General features: G+C 25.0%; 6 protein-coding genes across 8 annotated transcripts; 4 read left to right on the top strand and 2 right to left on the bottom strand.

Moving 5' to 3' along the window:
• Window positions 1-151: 151 nt before the first annotated feature.
• LOC127285932 (probable RNA-binding protein 18) lies at window positions 152-3170 on the top strand. Its single transcript, XM_051312160.1, has 5 exons — window positions 152-549; window positions 690-790; window positions 1593-1803; window positions 2044-2120; window positions 2298-3170. Exons 1-5 carry the CDS (start codon window positions 544-546, stop codon window positions 2515-2517), a joined length of 615 nt encoding a protein of 204 aa, XP_051168117.1. The 5' UTR covers window positions 152-543; the 3' UTR covers window positions 2518-3170.
• A 227-nt stretch (window positions 3171-3397) lies between these two features.
• LOC127285933 (probable 28S ribosomal protein S25, mitochondrial) lies at window positions 3398-4902 on the bottom strand. Its single transcript, XM_051312161.1, has 3 exons — window positions 4524-4902; window positions 4327-4433; window positions 3398-3752 (listed from the first exon to the last, which is right to left on the bottom strand). Exons 1-3 carry the CDS (start codon window positions 4658-4660, stop codon window positions 3490-3492), a joined length of 507 nt encoding a protein of 168 aa, XP_051168118.1. The 5' UTR covers window positions 4661-4902; the 3' UTR covers window positions 3398-3489.
• Window positions 4903-5044: 142 nt separating this feature from the next.
• LOC127285908 (alanine--tRNA ligase, cytoplasmic) lies at window positions 5045-12330 on the top strand. 2 transcript variants are annotated; one of them, XM_051312117.1, is made up of 15 exons: window positions 5045-5177; window positions 5736-5915; window positions 6872-7060; window positions 7377-7522; window positions 7613-7804; window positions 7962-8252; window positions 8356-8465; window positions 8560-8834; window positions 8911-9234; window positions 9486-9744; window positions 9812-10064; window positions 10193-10457; window positions 10768-11052; window positions 11269-11452; window positions 11541-12330. In XM_051312117.1, the coding sequence occupies exons 2-15, from the start codon at window positions 5769-5771 to the stop codon at window positions 12185-12187; spliced, it is 3567 nt and encodes a 1188-aa protein (XP_051168074.1). In that variant the 5' UTR covers window positions 5045-5177; window positions 5736-5768; the 3' UTR covers window positions 12188-12330. The 2 variants fall into 2 exon arrangements, with proteins under 2 accessions (XP_051168074.1, XP_051168075.1); XM_051312118.1 differs by having other exon boundaries at window positions 5046-5177; window positions 11269-11460; window positions 11541-11689.
• LOC127285919 (mitochondrial ribosome-associated GTPase 2) lies at window positions 12294-15180 on the bottom strand. Its single transcript, XM_051312140.1, has 7 exons — window positions 14964-15180; window positions 14304-14543; window positions 14040-14159; window positions 13554-13892; window positions 13302-13440; window positions 12619-12851; window positions 12294-12468 (listed from the first exon to the last, which is right to left on the bottom strand). The coding sequence occupies exons 2-7, from the start codon at window positions 14541-14543 to the stop codon at window positions 12319-12321; spliced, it is 1221 nt and encodes a 406-aa protein (XP_051168097.1). The 5' UTR covers window positions 14964-15180; the 3' UTR covers window positions 12294-12318.
• A 409-nt stretch (window positions 15181-15589) lies between these two features.
• Window positions 15590-18310, top strand: LOC127285914 (tigger transposable element-derived protein 2-like). 2 transcript variants are annotated; one of them, XM_051312132.1, is made up of 3 exons: window positions 15590-15810; window positions 16225-16362; window positions 16584-18310. In XM_051312132.1, exon 3 carries the CDS (start codon window positions 16597-16599, stop codon window positions 18232-18234), a length of 1638 nt encoding a protein of 545 aa, XP_051168089.1. In that variant the 5' UTR covers window positions 15590-15810; window positions 16225-16362; window positions 16584-16596; the 3' UTR covers window positions 18235-18310. The 2 variants fall into 2 exon arrangements, with proteins under 2 accessions (XP_051168089.1, XP_051168090.1); XM_051312133.1 differs by having other exon boundaries at window positions 16209-16362.
• Window positions 18311-19098: 788 nt separating this feature from the next.
• Window positions 19099-22807, top strand: LOC127285920 (DNA/RNA-binding protein KIN17). Its single transcript, XM_051312141.1, has 2 exons — window positions 19099-19610; window positions 21910-22807. Exons 1-2 carry the CDS (start codon window positions 19205-19207, stop codon window positions 22710-22712), a joined length of 1209 nt encoding a protein of 402 aa, XP_051168098.1. The 5' UTR covers window positions 19099-19204; the 3' UTR covers window positions 22713-22807.
• Window positions 22808-22903: the final 96 nt, after the last annotated feature.

Here is a 22903-nt window from a genome sequence, read left to right as displayed (position 1 = left end):
TTAAACGATAAAGTTTAAAAATATTAAATAATAAAATTATTTTATTTTAATTAATAATAATTAAAAATTATAATAACGAGAAGGTTGATATATAAATTTTATCATATTTCCTTTTTTTGTTTTTTATTTCCGTTGGAGCTTGAGAATTAATCCAATCAGTGAACAGAACAGGAAGAAGCATGTGGTTTTTAAAAATGGTGTCGAACTCAATGTTTGACGCGATGAAACAGAGTAGAGTATTTAAAAATATCCTGACTAATTATAAATTATCGTGTTCAATGTATGATAACTAAGATAAAAAAAAAGTTCCTTTCTCGTGATTTTTTATGATATATACAAATGTGTGAGTTCATAATGTTGAAGGGAGAAGAATTTTTTCACAGTTGACATGATGAGAGAAAACGAAAAGAAGAAATGTTTTCTAAGGTTTCTTCATAAATAATTGAAACAATTCTAGGAATCCCTGCATGGTAATCAATACGTACACGGAAAAGGCTTCCTTACTATTAATATAATAATAATCTCCCTCTCAATTCGCCAATAATGGAGGTAAGTTTCGCATATAGAAGTTATTTTTTCTTTGAGGTTAGAATTAGATTTATATAAATAGGTTTTCTCTTTTAAGTACCTCGAACGCTATTTTTATTTATTATTGACAATTTTTCTGAATGAAAATAATCTCGTTGCAGATGAATCCAAAAATTCCCCTTCCATTAGAGCCCATCAAGACTAATCAAATAGAGGACAGAAGACTGTGGGTTGGAAATTTGGATTTAAGAATTAATGAGTAAGTATTGAATAAACTTTTTATATTTGCTTTTTTACTTATAAATTTCTATATTATTGACGCTTTAAGATAGAAATAAAATAAAATTTTAAGTAATTTTAATTTAAAGCCGATTTTTGAAAGAAAATCAATTATTTAAAAGTTTTTTAAATTCTACTATATTCTAAATTAATTATTGATTAACAGGGCTACAGTAATTTAAATCAAAAAGTCTTCAATATTACATTCAATTTTGTATAAATTTTAAAAATCATTTTTTAATCTATTGGCAAATACTCTATTGAAATTTTATTCAAAATTATTTAAAACATCACTTTTTAAAGTATTTATTAAAAAATCTTTATGTTAGAATTTAATCGTGAATTTCGAAAAGGGCTCAACTCGAAAAAGCGTAAGTGTCATTTTCGCATAACAATTGATAGTGAAAATGACTCTTAGCCTTTTTAGAGTTGAGCCCTATTCGAAATTCACCATTCAATTATTATAACCAGTTTATAGAATATTTAAAAATGTATCGATTAATTTATTTGAGAAATTTTACTATAAATTATTACAAAGTTATTGATATTTCAAAAATTAAAACATTTATTTTTTGATAATTTAAATTTTTTTTTAATTAACAATTTTCAAAAACATGAATTTTTGGACAGTTTTAATTTTTAATTAAAAAATGTTATTTTCTTTGATAAAAATATAAATAGTTTTATATTGGTTGGTTTAATTAATAATTTGTTAAATTAAGTGTGTAAATTAAAGTTTATTCAATTCAGCGTTTATTAATTATTTTTTAATTTGTCAACCGGTACCAACTCCTAAAACTCCTTCAAAAACATGGAACAATTGAAAAGTTTGACCTACTATTTCATCGATCGGGTCCTCAAGCTGGACAACCACGAGGTTACGCCTTCGTCACGTATAAATTGGTGAAAGATGCTGAATGTGCAATGGAAAAATTGCACAATCTTCGAATTGGCTCGAAAAATATTGTCGTACGATGGGCACATAGCGTCAGCGAGGTAAGTTAAATTTCACTCTCAAAAAGAAAACAAAATAATTATTAAATTTTTTTACCAGAACGTACGATTTTTTCAATATTATTTAAATTTTTTTTAAATTAACATTTCTATTTAAAATTGATAAGCATTTTTTTCAGTTAGATTTTTTTGAAAAAATTGAGAACTATTTTAATTTAAGAATTTTATTTTAAATATTTCATTTTTTTTCAATGTAATTATTTTTAAATTTTTTCTTCTTAGAGCGACATGGAGAAACCTAAACCAAAGATTGATATTCCAGCTTTGGCTGGAGCGAAAAAGGAAGACAATAAAATAAGGTATTTTTATTTCAAAACAAATTTAATTAATATATAAAGTATAAAATTTTGTATAGAAAATTTATGGAAAAAGCTATTTAACTTTTTTTTTACTTTAAAAAAAAAAAATACTTCAAGTAAATTTTCATTGAAATCATTTTTGTGTTTTAATTATTATATATTAATTTTTTTTTCAAGTCGTGAAACTGCCATTCAGGCGATTGAGGCAAAATTGAAAATGATGCGAGAATCTCCAGAGGAATTTGAACTCAATAAACCGCTCGTGGGAACGCCAATGATTCAACAATATGTGAAATCCGATAACCAAAAACCGTCCACATCGACGCGATATCGTCACAATCATGGGAGCAATTACCAAAATAGAAAACCTTATAATCGAGCAAAACCGAAAAGATAATTCTCACTTTTTCAATATTTATTTGTGACATTAGCCACAAAAAATAATATATATAGTAAATTAATTGCGACTACATTGACCAATCATAATCTCATTTTGATTCTCTACTTAAATATTATTATTATTATTATTTATTAAAAGCCCTCGATTAAAATTTTATAATTACAATTAAAAATAAACTATTGTAATTATATTTCCCTTATTAGTATTCTAAATAAAATAAATAAATTTACTTATTTATTTTATTAAAAAATAAATAATATTTTCTTTCTAGAAATTTGATTCTAGATGTACATAAAAATGTCCCTTATGATAAATATATATATATTTTAAAAAATGAAAGATACTCGAAATAAAAAAATAAGTCAGAGATTCTACGTCCGCCACTAATTTATATATTTATATGTAAAAAAAAAGAAAATGAATGTAATGCTTTAGATTTTTGCAAAATAAGCAGAAAAATGATTCCTACATACTTAGGTGCAAATGCTATTGTCAGCATCGATAAAAATGCGAGTATTCCTCAGTTTTTTGTGTATACAATTTAATGACTTATAACGTGTGATAATTTTTTTTTCCCTGTATTTTTGTTATATAAAAATACAATAATTGTACTCAATATTTTTTTTAAAATAAATGCAAATGCTCCTGTATTGTGCATCGCTTCTTTTTTAAAAAGTTTTTTTTCTTTATTATTAAAAAAAAAAACACAATTCTCAATTAAAATAAAAAATTATAACCATTTTTTTCAAATTATTTTAAAGAATTTAAGTAATTTTTGATATATGTAACAATTTTTTAAAAGATTAAAAAATAACACTTGCAAACTTTATATGAATTTTGAAAATGAGGTTTTTTTTAATTAATTAAAAAACAAGAATTATCGATGTATGTTATATAATTATACAAGGATAAAAAGTGTATTGGAAAAATTAACAAATACATTATTTACAAACCTATATTTAATGAAAATTAAGCATCAGGATTACGAATAAATTTGCCACGCATATGATTTGGAAGTGGAACAACTTGAGGACAAGGAAGTTGACCGGGAATGATACACATACAACTTCTCTCACATCCATAACCAAAGTTTGCCGGATTATCTTTCTTTTCGCGAAGTGTCGCCTCTTTCACTAACGTATTCTGAGATTTTCCTATGACTTTTATTAAATGTTCCATAATATCATCTTTTCCTTTACTGTCGACGTCAATTAACATTCTCTTTCCATTATCTGCAATAATAATAATAATAATTCCGTTACCAAAATCGCTCTTTTTCCAGGACTTAATATAATACTTTTCCATACTCAATAAATTAATTAATTTACTTCGTCAATAACCATAAATTAATTGAAATTTAAAATTTTTTACAATATTATTTCTTTGACAAGAATCACGAATATTTAATTAACTTAATTAAGGATATTAAATCGTTGAGATAAGTGCAGTTTATTAAAAATCCTATTGGTTTTTATATTAAAAAAAAAGAAAATTTAAAAATTTATTCATGTTTTTTAATTTTTATCATACTGAAAAAGTTTTTAATTTGTGCGATTTTTTTATATTACTTTTAAATATTTCTAATTATATTATATTATAATTTATATTAAATAATAATTGTTCGTTTGCAGAATCACAATAGAATCTTTTTTTTCGTTTTTTTTTAATAATATTTACAAAATATAATTTTTAATTATGTGACATTTCTATTTTAAAAACAAGACGGTTCTCCAAAATAGTAAAATTTTAATGGTAAATGACAAAAAATGATATAGATAAAAAATTTAGACTATAAAAATTACTTACCGTAGAAACATCTTACGAAAGGTGATGGTGTCATATTTTTAAAAGTAATAATTTGAACATCAGGATTTTTATATTGCAATTGAGCTAAATGCCAAAATACAAACTGTCTGTAATGAAAAATCAAGTATTAGAAAACAATATTTCTGATTATTTATTATATATATACAGGCGTGTTAAAAAATAACCTAAAAACTTACCTCATTCCACTGTGATGATCACCAAAAGTATTGTAATTAATGGACAATATATGTATTTCATCTTTTAACACTAATCTACCTGCATTTAAATATTTAATTGTTCTTCTAATAGGCTCGATACCTTTCATAAAAGGCATTTTGAAATTTTCTTTTCTTTCTTACGAAAGATATTTTCAATGAAACACTGGCCGCAGATAATTGCGGTTTTATAGAAAAAAAATAAAAAATACTAAATCGTCACGGGGCATTAACATTAATTATTAATATTTTAATAAAAATCAGTTTTCAATACCCTCTTGTAATGTTTATTTAAAAGTATATTTTTTTACATAAAAAAAACCAAAAAAAACACAATGAGAAGTATTTCCAAAACCGTATGACAATGTGCCAAATATGTGGTAATTGAACGCAGATATTTATTTTACCGACGACTATATATATATAGTTAACAAATAGTATTGACATATTTTCAAATTAGCGCGGGAATAAGAAGCCAATGAGTGCAATGTTCGTCACACACGCGCATTATTGATGTTAAATTTTTTAAATACTTTTCAACATATGTTTTTTTTTTTTGAAAAAAAAATCTCAGAACTTCGGGCACTTCGGCCAGTGGAATTCAGGTTTTCATTCGACCGGCATATGTTTCTAAAAGTAAGTATTTTAAAAATATATACCATTATTATTATTTATACTTAAATAGTGATCATCTAAATAATGAAATTTCATCCCTTAGAAGTTAACAATGTGATAATTGTTATACATTTGTTACCTTTTGAGGTTAACTGATATAAATTTGATGCAATATCAACTTTCACTTGCATACACACGATTGTCCTTTCAAGAAAAAAAAAGAAAAATTATTTTTCTAAATCTGATTTAAGATTTTAATAAATATTTGTACATAATAAATAAATTTTTGTTTTAAATAGCAATTTTTGTTTTAGAAAATATATTTTTTTCATTGATAAAACCAATTTAAACAATTATTCTAATCAATGATCCTGATTTTTTGTTATTTCAACCATATGGTTAATTTTTTAAATTATTGTCAGATATATTTAATTATAAGTTTATATTTAATTCAAGTAATTACAACTTGTACGAAAGGATTTTTTTTATTTATAAACCGAAATGTTATTTAAATAAATAAATTTAGCTATATAGTGTAATAAAAATAAATATTAAATAAAAATTTATCTTTTTTTATAGTCTCAATAATTGAGAAGAGGAAAAATTGCAAAAATGGTGGGAATAATGAGCGCGAAGGAAATTCGCCAAATTTACATTGATTATTTCAAAAAACAATTGGAACACACTTATGTGCATTCCAGTTCGACTATTCCTCACGATGATCCTACTTTATTGTTTGCCAACGCTGGAATGAATCAGGTAAAAATTTATACATTTTTCTTACACATGGAAAAAAGGCTTAAATATTTTTATTTTAAGTATTTTTTAATTAAAAATTATTATTATTTTTAAAAATGAATTTTTTTAAAAAAGTTTTTATAAACCTGACTCGGACTGATGGATATTATTATTTTTATTTTATTTTATATATTTTTTATTATTTCTATTATTATTATTTTTCATTATTAAAATATCGTCGAGTGATAAATTTAAAATAAAATATGAGCCAAAAGTTTTGAACGTTCAAATAAACAAAACTTTTTTTTTTTGTAATTTCTTTAAGTACGAATTTTATTAAAAAATATTGTTTTAAATATCTAAAAAGAAGTTGTTAATTTAATATTTGTTTAATTTACTATTTTATTTTACATTGACATTATAATTTTTAATCATTTATAGATTGAAAAAAATTTTTGTTCATTTGAACGTTCAGAACTTTTGGCTCATATAAAATTAGTTTTATGAACATTTAAAATTATTAAAAGATCTTCAATTTTTTCAAATTATTGTAGAAATCAATGTGAACAATTTTAAAGATTTTTTTTGGATCGATACAAAAAAAACCTTAAACATTTTTCAGATTTGAAATTATTCATAACTTTTTTGATATATTTTTCGCTTTGTAATTTTACTTATTGTTTTATACTTTAATTTGATTATACCAAATTAGAAAATAATTTATGGCAAAAAAAAATATTGGGAATATTGAAACGAATTTTTGGGAAATTAAAATTTCGAATTTATTTTATCGATCCAATTCAAATATAGTTATTACGTTTTATTTTTTATAACTTTTTTTCACGAAAAAAGAGCAAAAAATATTTAATAAAATTAAGAAACTTGTATTTTGGAAGAGAATTAGAAAAAATAGAAGATTTGCTTTATCTAAATTTGAAATTACTTTTTTTTTAATAAAAAATTTTCACATTTATCAGTTTAAGCCAATTTTTTTGGGCACTGTGGATCCCAATAGCGACATGTCGAAATGGATTCGAGTCGTAAATACTCAAAAATGTATAAGAGCTGGTGGAAAACACAATGATTTGGATGATGTTGGAAAAGACGTTTATCATCACACCTTTTTCGAAATGTTGGGAAATTGGTCGTTTGGTGACTATTTTAAGGTTCAAAATTTATTACATTTTCATTTTATGCGAAAAGAAATTAAAAATCCTTTTTTTTGGAAACTGATTATAATATTTCACACTGTAAAGTACAATAAAATATTTTGAATTAGAAATTTTTAGAATAATTTAATTTATTTAAAAAAAAAATTATGGACACTTAAATTGAAATTTAAGAAAACTGTTAAATACTTGAAAATTAATTTCCATTTTAATTTTTATGTGATTAAAAATACAAAATTTAATTTATTAACAAAAATTATTTTTAATTTACTCTATATGCAAAAGGGAAGAATTTATTTTTTTCAATTTATAGAAAGAAATTTGTACATGGGCTTGGGAATTTTTGACTGGAATTTTAAAACTTCCGGCTGAACAACTTTATGTGACTTATTTTGGTGGTGATGAGAAAAGTGGATTACCACCGGATGATGAATGCAAACAAATTTGGCTTTCTCTTGGGTAATTATTCATGAATTTTTCTCTTAACAAAATCGATGTGAAATTTTTATATTTGTAAATTTTTTTCAATACAATATCATTTTTTTACAGTGTACCTCCGACTCACGTTATTCCTGGTTCAATGAAAGACAATTTTTGGGAAATGGGTGAAACTGGTCCTTGTGGTCCATGCAGTGAATTGCATTTCGATAGAATTGGCGGCAGAGATGTTCCTCATCTTGTCAATATGGATGATCCCGATGTTCTTGAGATTTGGAATCTTGTTTTTATTCAATTCAATAGGTATTGTAAATTTTAATTATTAATTTTTTTAAATTTTTGTATGAATTTTTCTAATTTTTATTTAAATTTCTTTTTTTTGTTACTTTTAAATCTAAATACTTTTTTTTTTGAGTAATTTTTTTTACATCTTTAATATATTGATAATAATTTTCTGCAGAGAATCGAGCGGTGATCTTCGATCATTGCCGAAGAAACACATTGATTGTGGTTTAGGTTTGGAACGTTTGGTATCGGTGATACAAAATAAGCGCTCAAATTATGACACTGATTTATTTATGCCAATTTTTGAAGCGATTGAAAAAGGAACGGGCGCTCCTACTTATCAAGGAAAAGTTGGCAACGAGGACAAAGACGGAATTGACATGGCTTATCGCGTTTTAGCGGATCATGCACGAACTTTGACTATTGCTCTCGCCGATGGAGGAGTTCCTGACAATACAGGCCGAGGGTATTTACAAAAAAAATCTTAGTTTACTAAAATTAGAAATTAAAAAATTACTTCGAGTTATTTTACTAAATTAGATTTATTAACTTGTTAAATAATTTTTTAGATACGTCCTCAGAAGAATTTTAAGACGTGGTGTTCGTTACGCCACTGAGAAGTTAAATGCAAAACCTGGATTCTTTGCCTCTTTGGTGAATGTTGTCGTAAGCATTCTTGGTAAGTGATTGTAAAATTAATTCTATTTGAATGATTTACAGAAAATTTACTTTTTGCCAACTTTCCTTTCTGATCCTCTTAAAAAAAATTATAGGCGATGTCTTTCCGGAAGTGAAGAAAGATCCCGATTCAATTATTTCGATTATCAATGAAGAGGAGGCACAATTTTTAAAGACTTTATCGAGAGGACGAAATCTTTTGAATCGAACAATTGGAAAATTGGAATCATGTAAAATTGTTCCCGGCGAAGTTGCATGGCGATTATATGACACATATGGCTTTCCCGTCGATTTAACGCAATTGATGGCCGAGGAAAAAGGTCTTCAAGTTGATATGCAAGGCTACGAGGAAGCAAAAAAATTGGCGCAGGTGAAAAAATTAATTTTAAATTAAAATAAATAGAAAAGGGGAAAAAAAATAATATGTAATGTATTTTTTCTTGCAGATAGCATCGCAGGGAAAAACTGGCGAAATTGATGATGGAGTGAATTTGGATGTTCATTCAATTACGGAATTACAAAATAAAGGAATTAAACCGACAAATGATATGCCGAAATATAATTATTCAGTAAAATCGTCGGACAAGAAGGCGGAATATGTATTTTCATCGTGTACAAGCACTGTTATTGCTTTGAGACGTGGTAAACAATTTGTCAAGGATGTTACGTCAGGTGAAGAAGTTGGTATTTTATTGGATCAAACTAGTTTTTACGCAGAACAAGGTGGTCAAATTTATGACGAAGGATTTTTAGTCAAAGTTGGCGATGAGGTAATATTTAACATTAGCTAATTTAATAATAATTTATTATTATTTAATTCTTAAATTAAAATTAATTAGTTTTTTTTAAACTGAAATAAATTAAATTAATATAAAAAAGTAACAAATTAAAATTAAATTAAATTCAAATTCATTCAATTATCTTACTAAATTTCTAATTTCCAAATGAATATTCTATGAATTTTTTTTGTGACAATCCTGAATAATAATTATTTAATGATTAATTGAATTTGTAAATTCAGGGCACAGAAGTTCGTGTAAAAAATGTGCAAGTTAGAGGCGGATATGTTTTACACATTGGCACTGTTGGTCAGGGAATATTAAAAGAAGGCGACAAAGTTCTTTCAAATATTGACACTGCAAGAAGAAGATTAATAATGAGTAATCATACAGCAACTCATATTTTAAATCATGCACTACGAAGTGTTTTAGGCACCGATGCTGATCAAAAAGGATCACTTGTTGCTCCTGATCGATTACGATTTGATTTCACCAATAAAGGTTTTTATTTTTCTTCAAAATTTCCATATAAATTTAAAATACAAATTTATTTTTTTTTTTTCATTAGGTGGAATGACATCGCAGCAGCTAAAGAAAACGGAGGTAATTACAAATGAAATAATTGATGAAAATAAAAAAATATTTACCAAGGAGAGTAAATTGTCATTGGCAAAAACAATACAAGGGATACGTGCAATGTTTGAGGAAACATATCCCGATCCTGTGAGAATTGTCAGTGTTGGAATTGACGTTGAAAATTTAGAGAAAGATCCTTTAAATCCCGCTGGAACTAAAACTAGTGTTGAATTTTGTGGAGGAACGTAAGTTTTTTTTAAACAAAATTTTCATTTAATTTCTATTCTAATTTTTCAATAATTCGATAAAAGAAAACTTTAATTTGATGGATATAAATTTTATTGACGAAAAAATGTTTTTTCGTTCTATATAGTCATTTGCATTATTCGGGACATGTCGGTGATTTTATAATTGCAAGCGAAGATGCAATTGCAAAAGGAATAAGAAGAATTGTCGCGCTCACTGGTCCAGAAGCTGCGAAGGCTTTGACCAAAGCTGATGTATTACAAAAAAGTCTCGAAAAACTTCAAGCAGATGTGAAAAATAATACAAATACATTTGATTCGAAGGAATATGTTAAAAAAATTGTCGAATTAACCGAAGACATTTCTCATGCTACAATTCCTTGTTGGAGAAAGGTAATTACATATTTTTTTTAGTTTTATTTCAATTCATTTAAAAATAAACTTTTTTTTATATATTTATATTATTAGAGAAAATCAAAGTTTTTTACTCATTTTTTTTTGAATGAAAATATTTGTAGAGACAGAAACTTTATGCTTGAGCATAGAAGCATAAATTTCAGAAATATTTTGTAATTTTAAGATTTTGTGTTAAAAAGTAACAAAAATATTTGCAATTTGCAGAAATAACACTATTTTAAAGCATAATTGCAACTTCTTTGAGAGCATGGTTTTTATTTATATTTATATTTGTAATTTTGAACAGGATGAGATGCGAGATATGCTGAAGTCATTAAAAAAATCATTGGATGATAAAGAGCGTGCAATGAAAGCAGCGGTTGCTAATTCGGTTGTTGAAATTGTTGAACAACTTGTAAAATTAAACATTGGAACTCCTGCTGTAGTGGAAATTTTGCAAGCTTACGATAATACAAAAGCTCTTGATGCGGCTTTGAAAAAAGTGAAATCTTTATCACCAGAAACAAGTGCTTTATTCTTGAGTGTCGATCCCGATAAGAAGAAAATTTTCGCCCTCAGTGCTGTTCCTAAAGTAATAAATTCAATATTTTATTTAACTGAAACAAATCATTATTATTATCATTAAATTAACAATACTTTTATTTAATTTGCAAAAATATTTATGATAATAAATTTATAACAAAAATGGATAATTATAAATTATAATTTTAACAATTATAAATAAAAATATTTTCGTTTATTGTAATAGAAATAATTAGAATTAACGAGAGAAATTTAATTTTTTCAGAGCGCTATTGCTAAAGGATTAAAGGCAAATGAATGGATACAGTCAATTACGTCAATTATGAATGGAAAAGGAGGTGGAAAACCGGAATCTGCTCAAGCTTCGGGTTCAAATATTTCCGGATTGAATGAAGCATTAAAAGTAGCAAAAGAATATGCTTCCTCGAAGCTTGGTGTCAAAATAGAAGGTAACTAGGTAAAAAAATCCCCCTTTTTTTCATTCCTTTTCAAATACTTTTTTATCACACGAAATTTATATTTCCCTTTCCATTCCAGTTTCATTGGAAAATTTACCATCATCTTCACATGCTATTAAAACAGTTTGTGAAATGCCGGGACCAATTTTATTCACAAATGCAGATAGTGTACGTGGTTATTGCGCTCAAATAACAGCAAAATATTGTGACAAATTTCTTCAAGTGAGAAATTTCGAAGAAGGAGACGAAAAATTGCCAATCTCATTAATTGATGGCAATGTAAAAATAATCAATAGCAATGCAATTTCTTTTTATTTGGCGAATAATAATTTTAAGGGTGAAAATATTTTTGCACAAAGTGAAATTTTACAATGGATGATGTTTGCTGATAATCATATTTTACCATATATCACTGGTTGGATTTTACCCACAGTGGGATTAAAAAAAGCATCTAAAGAAATTGTGAAAATAGCAAAAGATGATTCTTTAATTATTATGGATTTATTAGATAAAACACTTGTAATGAAAACATTTTTTGTTGGCGAAAGAATAACACTCGCTGATATTTCCATTTTCACCGCACTAATGCCTTTATATAAACATGTTTTTGATTTACAAATAAGAAAAAAATATAAAAATGTTAATCGATGGTTTAACACACTATTGGAGCAGCCGATAATTAAAGAAATTATTGGCAATTTCACTTTTTGCGAGAAGATAAAATAAATAAAATTAAATTCATGTCATTTATAATTTAGATTTTCTTTTTGGAAAATTTTTATGCAATTGTGATTTTTTTTGAAAGGGGGGAGGGTTAAATAAATTTTCGTACTTTTATTAAAATAAAAAACCTTTTATTACATACTTAATTTTTCTGTGTCTTCTTTACTTAGTTCATCGTACATTATTCGTAAATCTTTCAATAGCGAGGTAATGTTTGTTCCATGTTTTGCCGATATTGGCATTATAGATAGATTAACTTTTTCCTTGAATAATTTCAAATTTTCCTAAAACAAAATAAATTTAAAATACCTATAAGATTATATAATTTAAATAGTAAAATTTTAAAAAAATTCTAATTTCTAAAGGAATAAAATTTTCAATTATAAATTTCAATAACGTAAGATTCGAATAAATTGTGATTGAAAAAATAATACCTTTGCAGCCGATAAATCCATTTTATTTGCTATGACAATCATAGGACGATTAATTAATTGTGGATTGAATTGACTAATTTCGTACTTGAGAATATCTAAATGTGTCCAGGGCTCGTTTAATGACATGTCAATAATAAATAATAATGCTTTACAACGTTCGGCGTGTTTTAAAAAAGTTACACCTAAACCTTTATTTTTATGTGAATCCGGAATTAAACCCGGCAAATCTGCAACTGAAATAGAACATTTTTTTTGTAATTAAACAAATTTTTAATTCACACATATTGATTTTATTTTAAATTTCTATTTTTTGAATATTTTTTAGTTTAAAGCGATTTTTCAACTCAAATTCTAATTTTTTTTTACAATTACCTAATATTTATTTATTTCTATAAACTGTAAAAAATTTACGTTTTTTCCCATAAATTCATATTTCTTGGGGGGAATTCCTAAAATTATCGATTTAAAAAAAAAATTTCTTTTTTTATAACAATTTTTTTCTTCAAATTCTATTTTTTTGTAATTCCCAAAATTTAAATTTACAATTTAGACTAAAATTCTCCATTTTTTCTGCAAATTCTCTTTTTATTTGGAGAAAAAAAATTAAAATTTCTTTTAATTTTTGATTTCCAAGTTTCTTGATAAATAATGTGCAATTTGTGTAATAAATTTTAATTATTTACCAGCAACTTGTTCATAATCGTCATACTGAATTATTCCAACGTATGGCCTCAACGTCGTAAACGGATAGGATGCAACTTTTGGTCGTGCTCTTGATATTGCTCTTAGTAATGTACTTTTTCCAGCATTTGGAAGTCCTATCTAGAAAAAAATCCCAATTTGTACCATTTTCGTAAAAAGCATTGAAAAATTTGCAAAAATTAAAATAATAATTTTTACACTAAAAATAAAATATTTCTTTTTTTAATTTTTACCAATCCCAAATGAGCCATGCTTTTGATTTCCAATAAATATTGATTTTTCTCGCCTTCAGCACCACATTCGCAAATCATTGGTGTTTGATTTAATTGAGATTTAAAATATGGATTGCCATGACCACCGGCACCGCCTCTCGCAGCAATGAATTTCATTCCTTCTGTATCTAAATCGGCAACTATTTTCCCCTCTAAATTTCGAACTATAGTACCAACTGGTATTTTCAGCACCAAATGTTCTCCATTTTTGCCAAAACAGTCTTTTCCCATTCCTCGTTGTCCACTTGGAGCTTTATTAACACTTTTTATTTGACGGAGGTCTTTTACGTCTGCCGATACCTAAAATAAATTAACTTTTTCTTTTCGTTCGATATTAATTTAAATAAGAAAAATTCTCTATAAAATATTTCGCTAAAATTATTTTTAAAAAATATTAAAATTAAAAATCCATTTTCTTTTTAAAATTATCCAAGAAATTAGACGTACTTCGAAAATAACGTGCCCACCGTTACCTCCATCACCACCAGACGGTCCTGCTTTATCGTTGCCGAATAATTGTAAAAATGATATAATTCCATCGCCTCCAAAACCGCCTTCGACTTTCACCTAAACAAGCAAAAAATATATTTCATCAAAAAAACTAAAAATTTTAAAAATCTATTTAAAATAAATTAATAATTAAGTATTAGTTAACTAAATAAATTAATAAAAATAAAGTTTATATATATTTTTTTTCTAAATATTAAATACCTGTTTGATATCAACAAAGTGGTTTTCAATATTTCTCGATGATTTTGACTTTTTATTTCGCAATGGCAAAGGAATATTATGTTCTCCATGAATAAAATTTGATTTGGTAAATGTTCTATTTATTATATTACAAATGAAATTATTATCAACTTGTCTTCTATGAATAATGATATTTATTTCCTGCTTCTGAATTGCACGTAATACGATTGTTGTTACTTTCAATTGCTGTAGAAAATGCATCTAGTTTATATAAATAAGTAAAATAGATTAGACTCTTTATTATCAAGAATATTATTATAATTATTCTATTTTTCTATTACACAATTCGGCAATTTTTTTCTTTTTCTTTATTTTCATTGAAAAGCTGAGAATTTTTTCCAATAAAATATAAAAATATCACAACAATGGGTTTATGAAAAAATCGAAGAAAACAAATAATTTTTTCTTATAGATTCATTAAAATTTATTCAAATTATTGTTGGTCAATTTTTTTTATCTACAAACAGGCAAAAATCACACAAAACCAATAATTTCTAATTTAAATTGAGAATGTAAAAATATTACAAGATAAAGAGTAAATAATATTATCAATATTAATAATGTATGAAAAAATAGTTGAAAAATTTTAAAAAACAAAATGATAAATAAACATAACCTTACCTTAATATATAAAATCTATTTACAAATAAATATACACTTTAATTTAATACTAAATTTATAAAAACATAATAATTAATTTCGTGAATTTATTAATAATACACGGAAAAATTCATTCTTATGTGTAAAAAAGATTATATTCAAAGAAATTCACGATTTTTCGGAAGATTATGAAAAAACTGCAACAAACACACGTGATAGCTGCACAAACTGCACATGCGTTACATTACCGCCTTTATTTAAAAATATAAATTTTCCAACATAATAAAAAATAAATTTCTCTTTATTATTATAAATTAGAAATAAAACAATAACTTTAACCGAATAACTATTACCATTTTGTAAAATAAAAAATGCGAATACATTACAAATAACTAATGAAACTTAATTATATAATGAAAATAGCAAATATATAATTTTTATATTTAAAAAAAAAGTGGGATAAGGGCGCACTCACACCTCTGGCTGCCTGCACAGGCAGCCTCCCACCACGCAGAAAACGTACAAGAGTAAGAGAGACAGAAAATTCAAATTTAAATCTACTGACTCTCTGATTGGCTCTCACTGGCTGCCTGTGCAGGCAGCCAGAGGTGTGAGTGCGCCCTTAAAGACCATTGAGCCTGTTTCATTTGCGCATGCGCAAATGTCAACAAGTCAAATGAGCTTGACATGTCAAAAATATTATGTACAAGTCTTCTTGATTATGTATTTTGTAGTATTTTGCATATATGAAAATATTTTATAATAAATTTCTTTTAAAGAAATAGAAAGAGTTACAGTGATTAATTCACTGCTTTCTAAATAATTAATACTTGGATTATTCATTTAATTTGATCTAGTAAAAATATTGGTGAGTATTGTGCAAAATATACACAGCGAAAATTTGTATAGAAAAAAATTTGTTTATATGAGAAAGTGACATAAAAAGTTAAATTTAAATTTAAATCTCAATTTTTTCAATTTTTCTTTATTTTTATCACGTTTATTAAATTTAATTTTATTTGTAAAAAATACTGAAATAAATTATACTTCACAACCATTTTTTTTGGTTATATTAGGTTATAATAAAAAAAAGTCAAGAATTAGGAAAAAATTGTTGAAAATAAATAATTCCTTCATAATTGAAATTTAGTAAAATATTTATTAATTTAATATTTATATACTGCTATTTCATTTATCTATACACAAATAATAGTCTGATGAATATAATTATGTAAGAATTTAATTTTATGAAAATATTATTTACAGTTTTTAATTCGTATAGGAGGGGTAAATATGAAAAAAAAATAAATTGTCTAATAACGATGTTTCAATGACTTGGTTCGACATCCTCAAGGCTTATAATTAATTAGATATAATTAACAACACCAAAGAAATATATAAAAGAGACGAAAATTAAAAGGTAAAGTAAAGTCACTATTATTTTCTTTTTATAGTTCGATAAAATCATAAAAATTAAAATCAAAATAGAAATGGACTTATTTTAAAAATTTTATTGAAAGTAAATAAAAAAAATTAACTAAAATAAAATAGAAAAAGAATTTATTTATTATTAAAAATTTGGAAAAACTTATAAATTAAAAATTAATTTATTGGTTTTTTATTTTTTTTTTTTTTTTGCAGTAATTTTACCAAAATGAATTTACAAACAGTTGCGTTTACACCCTTCAATGATGATTTACTAAAAACACCACAAGCATTCGCTCAACAATGTAAAGTTGTTTATAAAAGAAATCATATGATTCCATTGTGTTTAAAGTATGAGATATTGCAACGTATGAAAAATGGAGCAACATTGACAAATCTCTCTAAAGAATATAATATACCACGATCAACAATTGGACGTATTCGTAAAATGGAAGGTGAATTGGAAAAATTTTGCCATGAGAAAGAGCACATTAATGGAATGTCAAAACGAAAACGTTTACAGGGTAAAAAAGGTGATATTGGTCTTGATTCTTGTATGGAAATTTGGTATCAACAAAATTATTATCTTGGCAATTTAATTTCTGGTAAAATGTTACAAGAGAAAGCACTTGAATTTAATGTGAAATTAAATGGTCCAAAGACATTTAAAGCAAGTAATGGTTGGTTACAAAGTTTTAAAACACGTTGCGGTATTAAAAAACAACATCGACAAGATGAGAAACGTTCGATAAATAGTGGCACGGCATGTGAATTTCAAACAAAATTTTCACAAGCACTTAAAAATGATAAATATCCATTGGACAATATTTATAGTGCCGATGAAAATATTCTTTGGTGGAAGACATTTCCAAAAAAAAGTACCTATGAGAGAAATGCGCCTAAAGTAACATTAGTCATTTGTGCAAACGCAACGGGAAGTCATAAAATTCCATTAATGATAATTGGACGATCGAAAATTCCATGGAGTTTAAAAACAGCTGACAAATTACCAATAAAATATAAAGCACAAGAAAGTTCATGGATTGATATGGGAGTTTTTACCGATTGGCTAAAAACAATATTTGTTCCATCAGTGAAAAAACGTCAACAACAAGACGGTAAATCAGGATCAATTGTTTTACTTCTCGATTCAGCGGCATGTCGTTATGTATCCGAGACAAATCTCACGTTAAGTGGAATTTTATTAAAATTAGTTTTACTACCAATGAATTTAACGTCCGATGTTTTGCCAATGAATCAGGGTATTATTGAAAAATTGAAAATCATTTATCGGCAAAATTTTCTCAAAGAAGTTTTACAACGTGGAATTAAAGCCGATATTGAGAGTGTTAATGAATTTTTAAAAACATGGAATTTAAGGGACAGTTGTCATATTTTAAAAAGTGCATGGGAAAGTGTTTCATCGACAATTCTCATTCAATCGTGGCGAAAAGTTTGTACTGAAGATATGTTTGAGGAACAAATGGAAATTGAATGCGATCCACACGATACGCATGATAAGCCTGAATTATTAAATTTATTGAAACGAATTCCCGGGTATGAGGATTGTAATGAAAATGATACGAATAATTGGTTGGATGATGATTCCAGTGAATATGATGATGACGATGAAAAAGAAAGTGATTGTGCAATAATAGTGAAGGGGAAAAAAAATTCATTACCCACTGAAATAATTAAAGATGTTGACAATTCAAAATCTGAGTTGAGGGAAAATAATATTTCAACAGTTGATGCTATTGCGAGTTTAGAAAATGTTATTAGGTGGATGAATCATCAGGATGATTTAAAAAATGATATTTTCTATGTTACTGAATTGTGTGAAAAAATTAAGAAAAAATTAAACTAAAAGTGAAAATCATTTAATATTAATAATTCACTATTTAATCCTATGTAAATAAAATAAATTTTTTATATGTTTAATATTTATATATGTTTAAATCTCAAATTCCATAACAAAAAATTTGATATTTTCAAGTTTAAATATTTAAATTTTTATATTTTATTAGAAAAAAACATCTTGACTGAATTTTTATTTAACCAAATTTGGATTTATTGGATTTTCGATTTTGTCGATTTTTTATTAAACCAAGTAACATTTTGAAGAAATTTTAATTACCAAAAACTGTATTTAATCGAATTTTCATTTTTTTTTTCATTTACTCAGTGTTTTATTTAATAGAATTTCCAATTTAATAAAATTTGTATTTAACAAAATTTCTTTTTGACTCAATTTTCATTTAATTCAATTTGTTACTTGAAGAAATTTTCTTTTAAATAATTTTTATTTAGCCAAATTTGTATTTAATAGAATTTTCATTTCAACAAATTTTCTTTTGAAAAGTACAGGTATTTTTAATTATTCTAATTTTTATTTAACCGAATTTTTTTATTTTACCAAATTTTAATTTCAAAAAAATTGCATTTAACAGAATAACCGCATCTGTTTTTAATTATTTTTTATTGGGTATTTAATATATTATGGAAATTGTTGTTAATTATAGTTCAGAAATTATAAAATCCAATAAAAAATTTATAAGAAGAATTATAATTTTTCAATTTTTTCTTATTATTATTACATTTATTCAAATATTAGTGAAGTTGTGTTATTTCTAGATTTCTTTACTTTTTATTGTGAAAAATTCAAAATTTGCATGCCGGAAAAATGAATTTCTACCTTATCGACAAAATGAGCAGACGATATTTTGTTAGAAATGTCAAAATATAACCTCCAAAAAATGTGTTAATACGTAAATACGCGTCGTATAGGGCGATTTATATTTAATATATATAGAAACAAATAAATAAAGTGCTTAACAATGGGAAAACACGAGGTGGGAACACCGAAATATATTGCTAATAAAATAAAAGCAAAAGGACTGCAAAAATTACGATGGTATTGTGAAATGTGTCAAAAACAATGTCGCGATGAAAATGGTTTTAAATGTCATACTATGTCTGAATCACATCATCGACAACTTCTTCTATTTGCCGATAATGCGAATAAATATATTAATCAATTTTCTAAAGAATTTAGTCAAACGTTTTTAGAATTATTGAAACGACAATTTGGCACAAAACGAGTGCCTGCTAATCGTGTTTATCAAGAATACATTGCTGATAGGGGTCATGTGCATATGAATGCAACAATGTGGCTTACATTAACGGGATTTGTCAAATGGCTTGGACGTTCTGGAAAATGTGTTGTCGATGAAACAGAAAAAGGTTCCCTTTTTATAATTATATAATCACAAATAATTAGTAGTAGAAAAATTCTAATACCCATATCAGGCTTCCCACAGAATCCAGGGTGTCTAATGGTCAGGGAATTTCTTTAATTTTCTGGAATTTTTTATGAATAAATTAAAGTAACTATTGGTTTCAAAATTTTTTTACTTTTTCCCCAAAACAAATGCAAATTAAAAAGTTGGCTTTCACAGTCAATTATTAAGCATGTGATATATCTTATATTCATTAAGTAAATAATTATTTATTACTATTTATTGAATCTAATAAATGATTTTTTAAACTTGGATAACAATTAGTTAATTTTTTTCAGTGAAATATTTGGTTTTTTAATATATAAATAAAAATTATTTGATACAATTTTATTTTATCGGTTCAATTTCAAATAAAGTAAATTATTCATTAATACGAATAATTTATTATTTAATACTAATACCAACATTTAACTTATAAAAATTTTTACGGCGTCCAATCTTAAATTATCGAATTTCTATTTAGCAAAATTGTATAAAGTGGATTTTATATTATGCAAAATTTTCAATTTACATTTAACTAAAATCCAATTTAAAAGAATTTCTATTTAGCAGAACTCTTATAAAGCATTTTTTCTAATACTTTTTTTGAATTTTTAAATTAATATAATTTCAATTTAACAAAATTTATGTCTATAAAAATTGACAAAAAAAAAGAACTAAGTAGAATTTTTCTTAAATGAGAATTCTGTTAAATACAAAGCTGAAGTACGCAACGTTTATGATAAACGATTTTTAAAGAATTAATTTTTTAAAATGAAAAATTCTATAATTTTTTGCACAAAAAAAAATTTTGTAAGTTTTTATTAATCAACAAATTATAAAAAAATATTTTTTAGACAAAAATTTATAAAAATTTTCATTTTAAAAAATTATTTCTTTAAAAATCGTTTATCATAAAGGTTGCGTACTTCAGCTTCGTTGTTAAATAAGAATTAATTGGAATTAAAATTTTCTTTAATAAAAACTTTCTTAATTAAGAATTTTGTTAAATAGAAATTCTCTTAATTGTGGATGTATTTAATGACAATTCTATTAAGTAAATATTTTGATAAATTGAAATTTACTAAAATAACAATTCTGTTAAAAAAATTGTTCTTTATGCAATTTTTCTTGACATAAATTCCGTTAAATTGAAATTTATTTATTTATTTAATGAACCAACGGGCTTATAGCCCTATAGAGATACAGAGGTAGTGTATAGTACATAGAGTATATTATTATAGTTTTAATATTGATGTGCGCAAATTGTAATAATTTGAAATTCGATGTACTAGAAAATCTGCTTTATATAATTTTACTAAATAAATATTTGATAATTTAAGATTTGACGCCATAAAAATTGTTTTAAATTAAATGTTGAGAATATTTATACGTCCCCAATAAGTTTATTTATTTCACTTAAATATTTTATTTTTACGATGCTAAAGTACGCAACGTTTATGATGAACGATTTTTAAAGAAATAATTTTTTTGCCTGAAAAATATTTCTTATAGTTTTTATTAATCAACAAATTATAAAAAATAATTTTTTGAGGTAAACAATTTTATAATTTTTCATGTTAAAAATAAAAATTGATTTCTAATCGTTGATCATAAACGTTGCGTACTTCAGCATCGTTTATTTTTTTACGAAACATTATTTATTTGCTTCAAATACATATGAAATTAGTGGATAATAGAACAGGTAAATGATTTAATTGTATCAAAATAAATTTTATTTGATCAAAATAAAAATTTTTTAGTGTAATTTAGGTCATTGAAAAGTCAGGAAATTTTTTTCTTAGCAGTTGTTAGACACCCTAAGAATCTGAAAATCATGGAAAAGTTCTGAAATTTTTTTTTAAATTTCTACATTTTTTTTTTTTTTTAATATATTATTTGAGCTATAATTTTTCATTAAAGTTATTTAAATTAAAACAGCATAAATATTTATCTACAAATTTTATAAAACAGTAAATTAAAAATATTCTTTAAATTAATAATTTTATAGATTATAATAAGTATATAAAATTTTAAACGATGAATATAATAATAAAATTCAATTCAACAATAATTTTTTTATTTTACTTAAATAATAACTTATTGCATTGAAAATTTTAAGATTACTAATATATATATAACGTGAAAGTTAAATTAAAAATTGTATTGGAATTTTTTAAAATTTGACCTGGAAAATGTATTAAATTTTAAATTTCAATTTCTGAAGGAATTATCCTATAACTCATATGTTTTTTTTTTCACAGGATGGTTTATTACATACGTCGATCGCGATCCAGAAGCAATAGCGTCTCAGGAGAAACAAGCAAAAAAGGAGAAAATGGATCGAAATGAAGAGGAGCGAATGATGGCATTTATTGAGAAACAAGTTGTGACAGGTAGACAGAACATATCCGAAGAGACAAACGATGAATTAACGCCATTAATAAGAACCGAAGACGAGCCTTTAGTATTAAATATGAAATTGAAACCAAAACTTTTACCCGCGACATTAATAAAACATGGAATTCTCGGAAAACGAAAAGAACCAAGTGAAAATGAACCAATCAGTGAAATTGACAATGAATCAAATTCTTCGAAAATAATGAAAAGAGAAAAAAGTCCTTCAATTGAATCGATTATTGATGATAATGTTAAATGTTCAACGTCAAAAAGAAAAAGTAATGTTGAGAGTGAAAAAAAGCATAAAGGCTGGTTACGCAATGGTTTAATTGTGAAAATTATGACAAAAAAAATTGGCGAAAAATATTATAAAGCAAAAGGTGTTATAATGGAAATTGTTGACGATTCATTTTACGTGGGAAAAATTAAAATTAATTCACCCGAAAATGTTGAGGGTCATATTTTAAAAATTGATCAGGAACATCTTGAAACAGTGATACCGGCAATTGGACGAGAAGTTATTATTCTTAAGGGAAAACATATCGGTGAAATTGTTACAATAAAAAAAGTGAGAATTGAAGATTTTTGCGTTGACATTGAATTAAAAACGGGCAGTGTTTTAAAGAGAATTCCATACGAAGAAATTTGTAAATTCGACAAGTGTTAATGATGTCAATAAATTTTTATATTATTATTTTCAAATAATAAAAATATTGTAAATACATAATAATTTATGTAATAATAATATCAATTTCGTATAAACTGGAAAAAGTTTCTTATTTATCAGAGACTGAATCAAAAAAAAAAAATCAATTACGTTTTTTTTTTTTGCTACATATTTAAAAAAACAAAATCGTT

The sequence above is a fragment of the Leptopilina boulardi genome, unplaced genomic scaffold, assembly GCF_019393585.1.
Source record: "Leptopilina boulardi isolate dan_hultmark-lab unplaced genomic scaffold, ZJU_Lbou_2.1 LbouV2_342, whole genome shotgun sequence".
Taxonomy (NCBI): Eukaryota; Metazoa; Arthropoda; class Insecta; order Hymenoptera; family Figitidae; genus Leptopilina; species Leptopilina boulardi.
The sequence above is the reverse complement of the archived record's forward strand: the minus strand, read 5'-3'. Positions and strand labels throughout refer to the sequence as shown.

Excerpts from the sequence above, each read along its gene's own strand:
- LOC127285932 (XM_051312160.1), top strand. Across the intron at positions 1,804-2,043 it reads GGGCACATAGCGTCAGCGAG|AGCGACATGGAGAAACCTAA; the intron begins GTAAGTTAAATT and ends TTTTCTTCTTAG. Across the intron at positions 2,121-2,297 it reads AAGGAAGACAATAAAATAAG|TCGTGAAACTGCCATTCAGG; the intron begins GTATTTTTATTT and ends TTTTTTTTCAAG.
- LOC127285933 (XM_051312161.1), bottom strand. The coding sequence starts at position 4,660 with ATGCCTTTTATGAAAGGTATCGAGCCTATTAGAAGAACAATTAAATAT. Across the intron at positions 4,434-4,523 it reads GATCATCACAGTGGAATGAG|ACAGTTTGTATTTTGGCATT; the intron begins GTAAGTTTTTAG and ends TTTTCATTACAG. Across the intron at positions 3,753-4,326 it reads TTTCGTAAGATGTTTCTACG|ATAATGGAAAGAGAATGTTA; the intron begins GTAAGTAATTTT and ends TTATTATTGCAG.
- LOC127285908 (XM_051312117.1), top strand. The coding sequence starts at position 5,769 with ATGGTGGGAATAATGAGCGCGAAGGAAATTCGCCAAATTTACATTGAT. Across the intron at positions 8,466-8,559 it reads TGTTGTCGTAAGCATTCTTG|GCGATGTCTTTCCGGAAGTG; the intron begins GTAAGTGATTGT and ends AAAAAATTATAG. Across the intron at positions 11,453-11,540 it reads GCTTGGTGTCAAAATAGAAG|TTTCATTGGAAAATTTACCA; the intron begins GTAACTAGGTAA and ends TTTCCATTCCAG.
- LOC127285919 (XM_051312140.1), bottom strand. The coding sequence starts at position 14,543 with ATGCATTTTCTACAGCAATTGAAAGTAACAACAATCGTATTACGTGCA. Across the intron at positions 14,160-14,303 it reads ACTTTGTTGATATCAAACAG|GTGAAAGTCGAAGGCGGTTT; the intron begins GTATTTAATATT and ends TTGCTTGTTTAG. Across the intron at positions 12,469-12,618 it reads TGGATTTATCGGCTGCAAAG|GAAAATTTGAAATTATTCAA; the intron begins GTATTATTTTTT and ends ATTTTGTTTTAG.
- LOC127285914 (XM_051312132.1), top strand. The coding sequence starts at position 16,597 with ATGAATTTACAAACAGTTGCGTTTACACCCTTCAATGATGATTTACTA.
- LOC127285920 (XM_051312141.1), top strand. The coding sequence starts at position 19,205 with ATGGGAAAACACGAGGTGGGAACACCGAAATATATTGCTAATAAAATA. Across the intron at positions 19,611-21,909 it reads TGTCGATGAAACAGAAAAAG|GATGGTTTATTACATACGTC; the intron begins GTTCCCTTTTTA and ends TTTTTTTCACAG.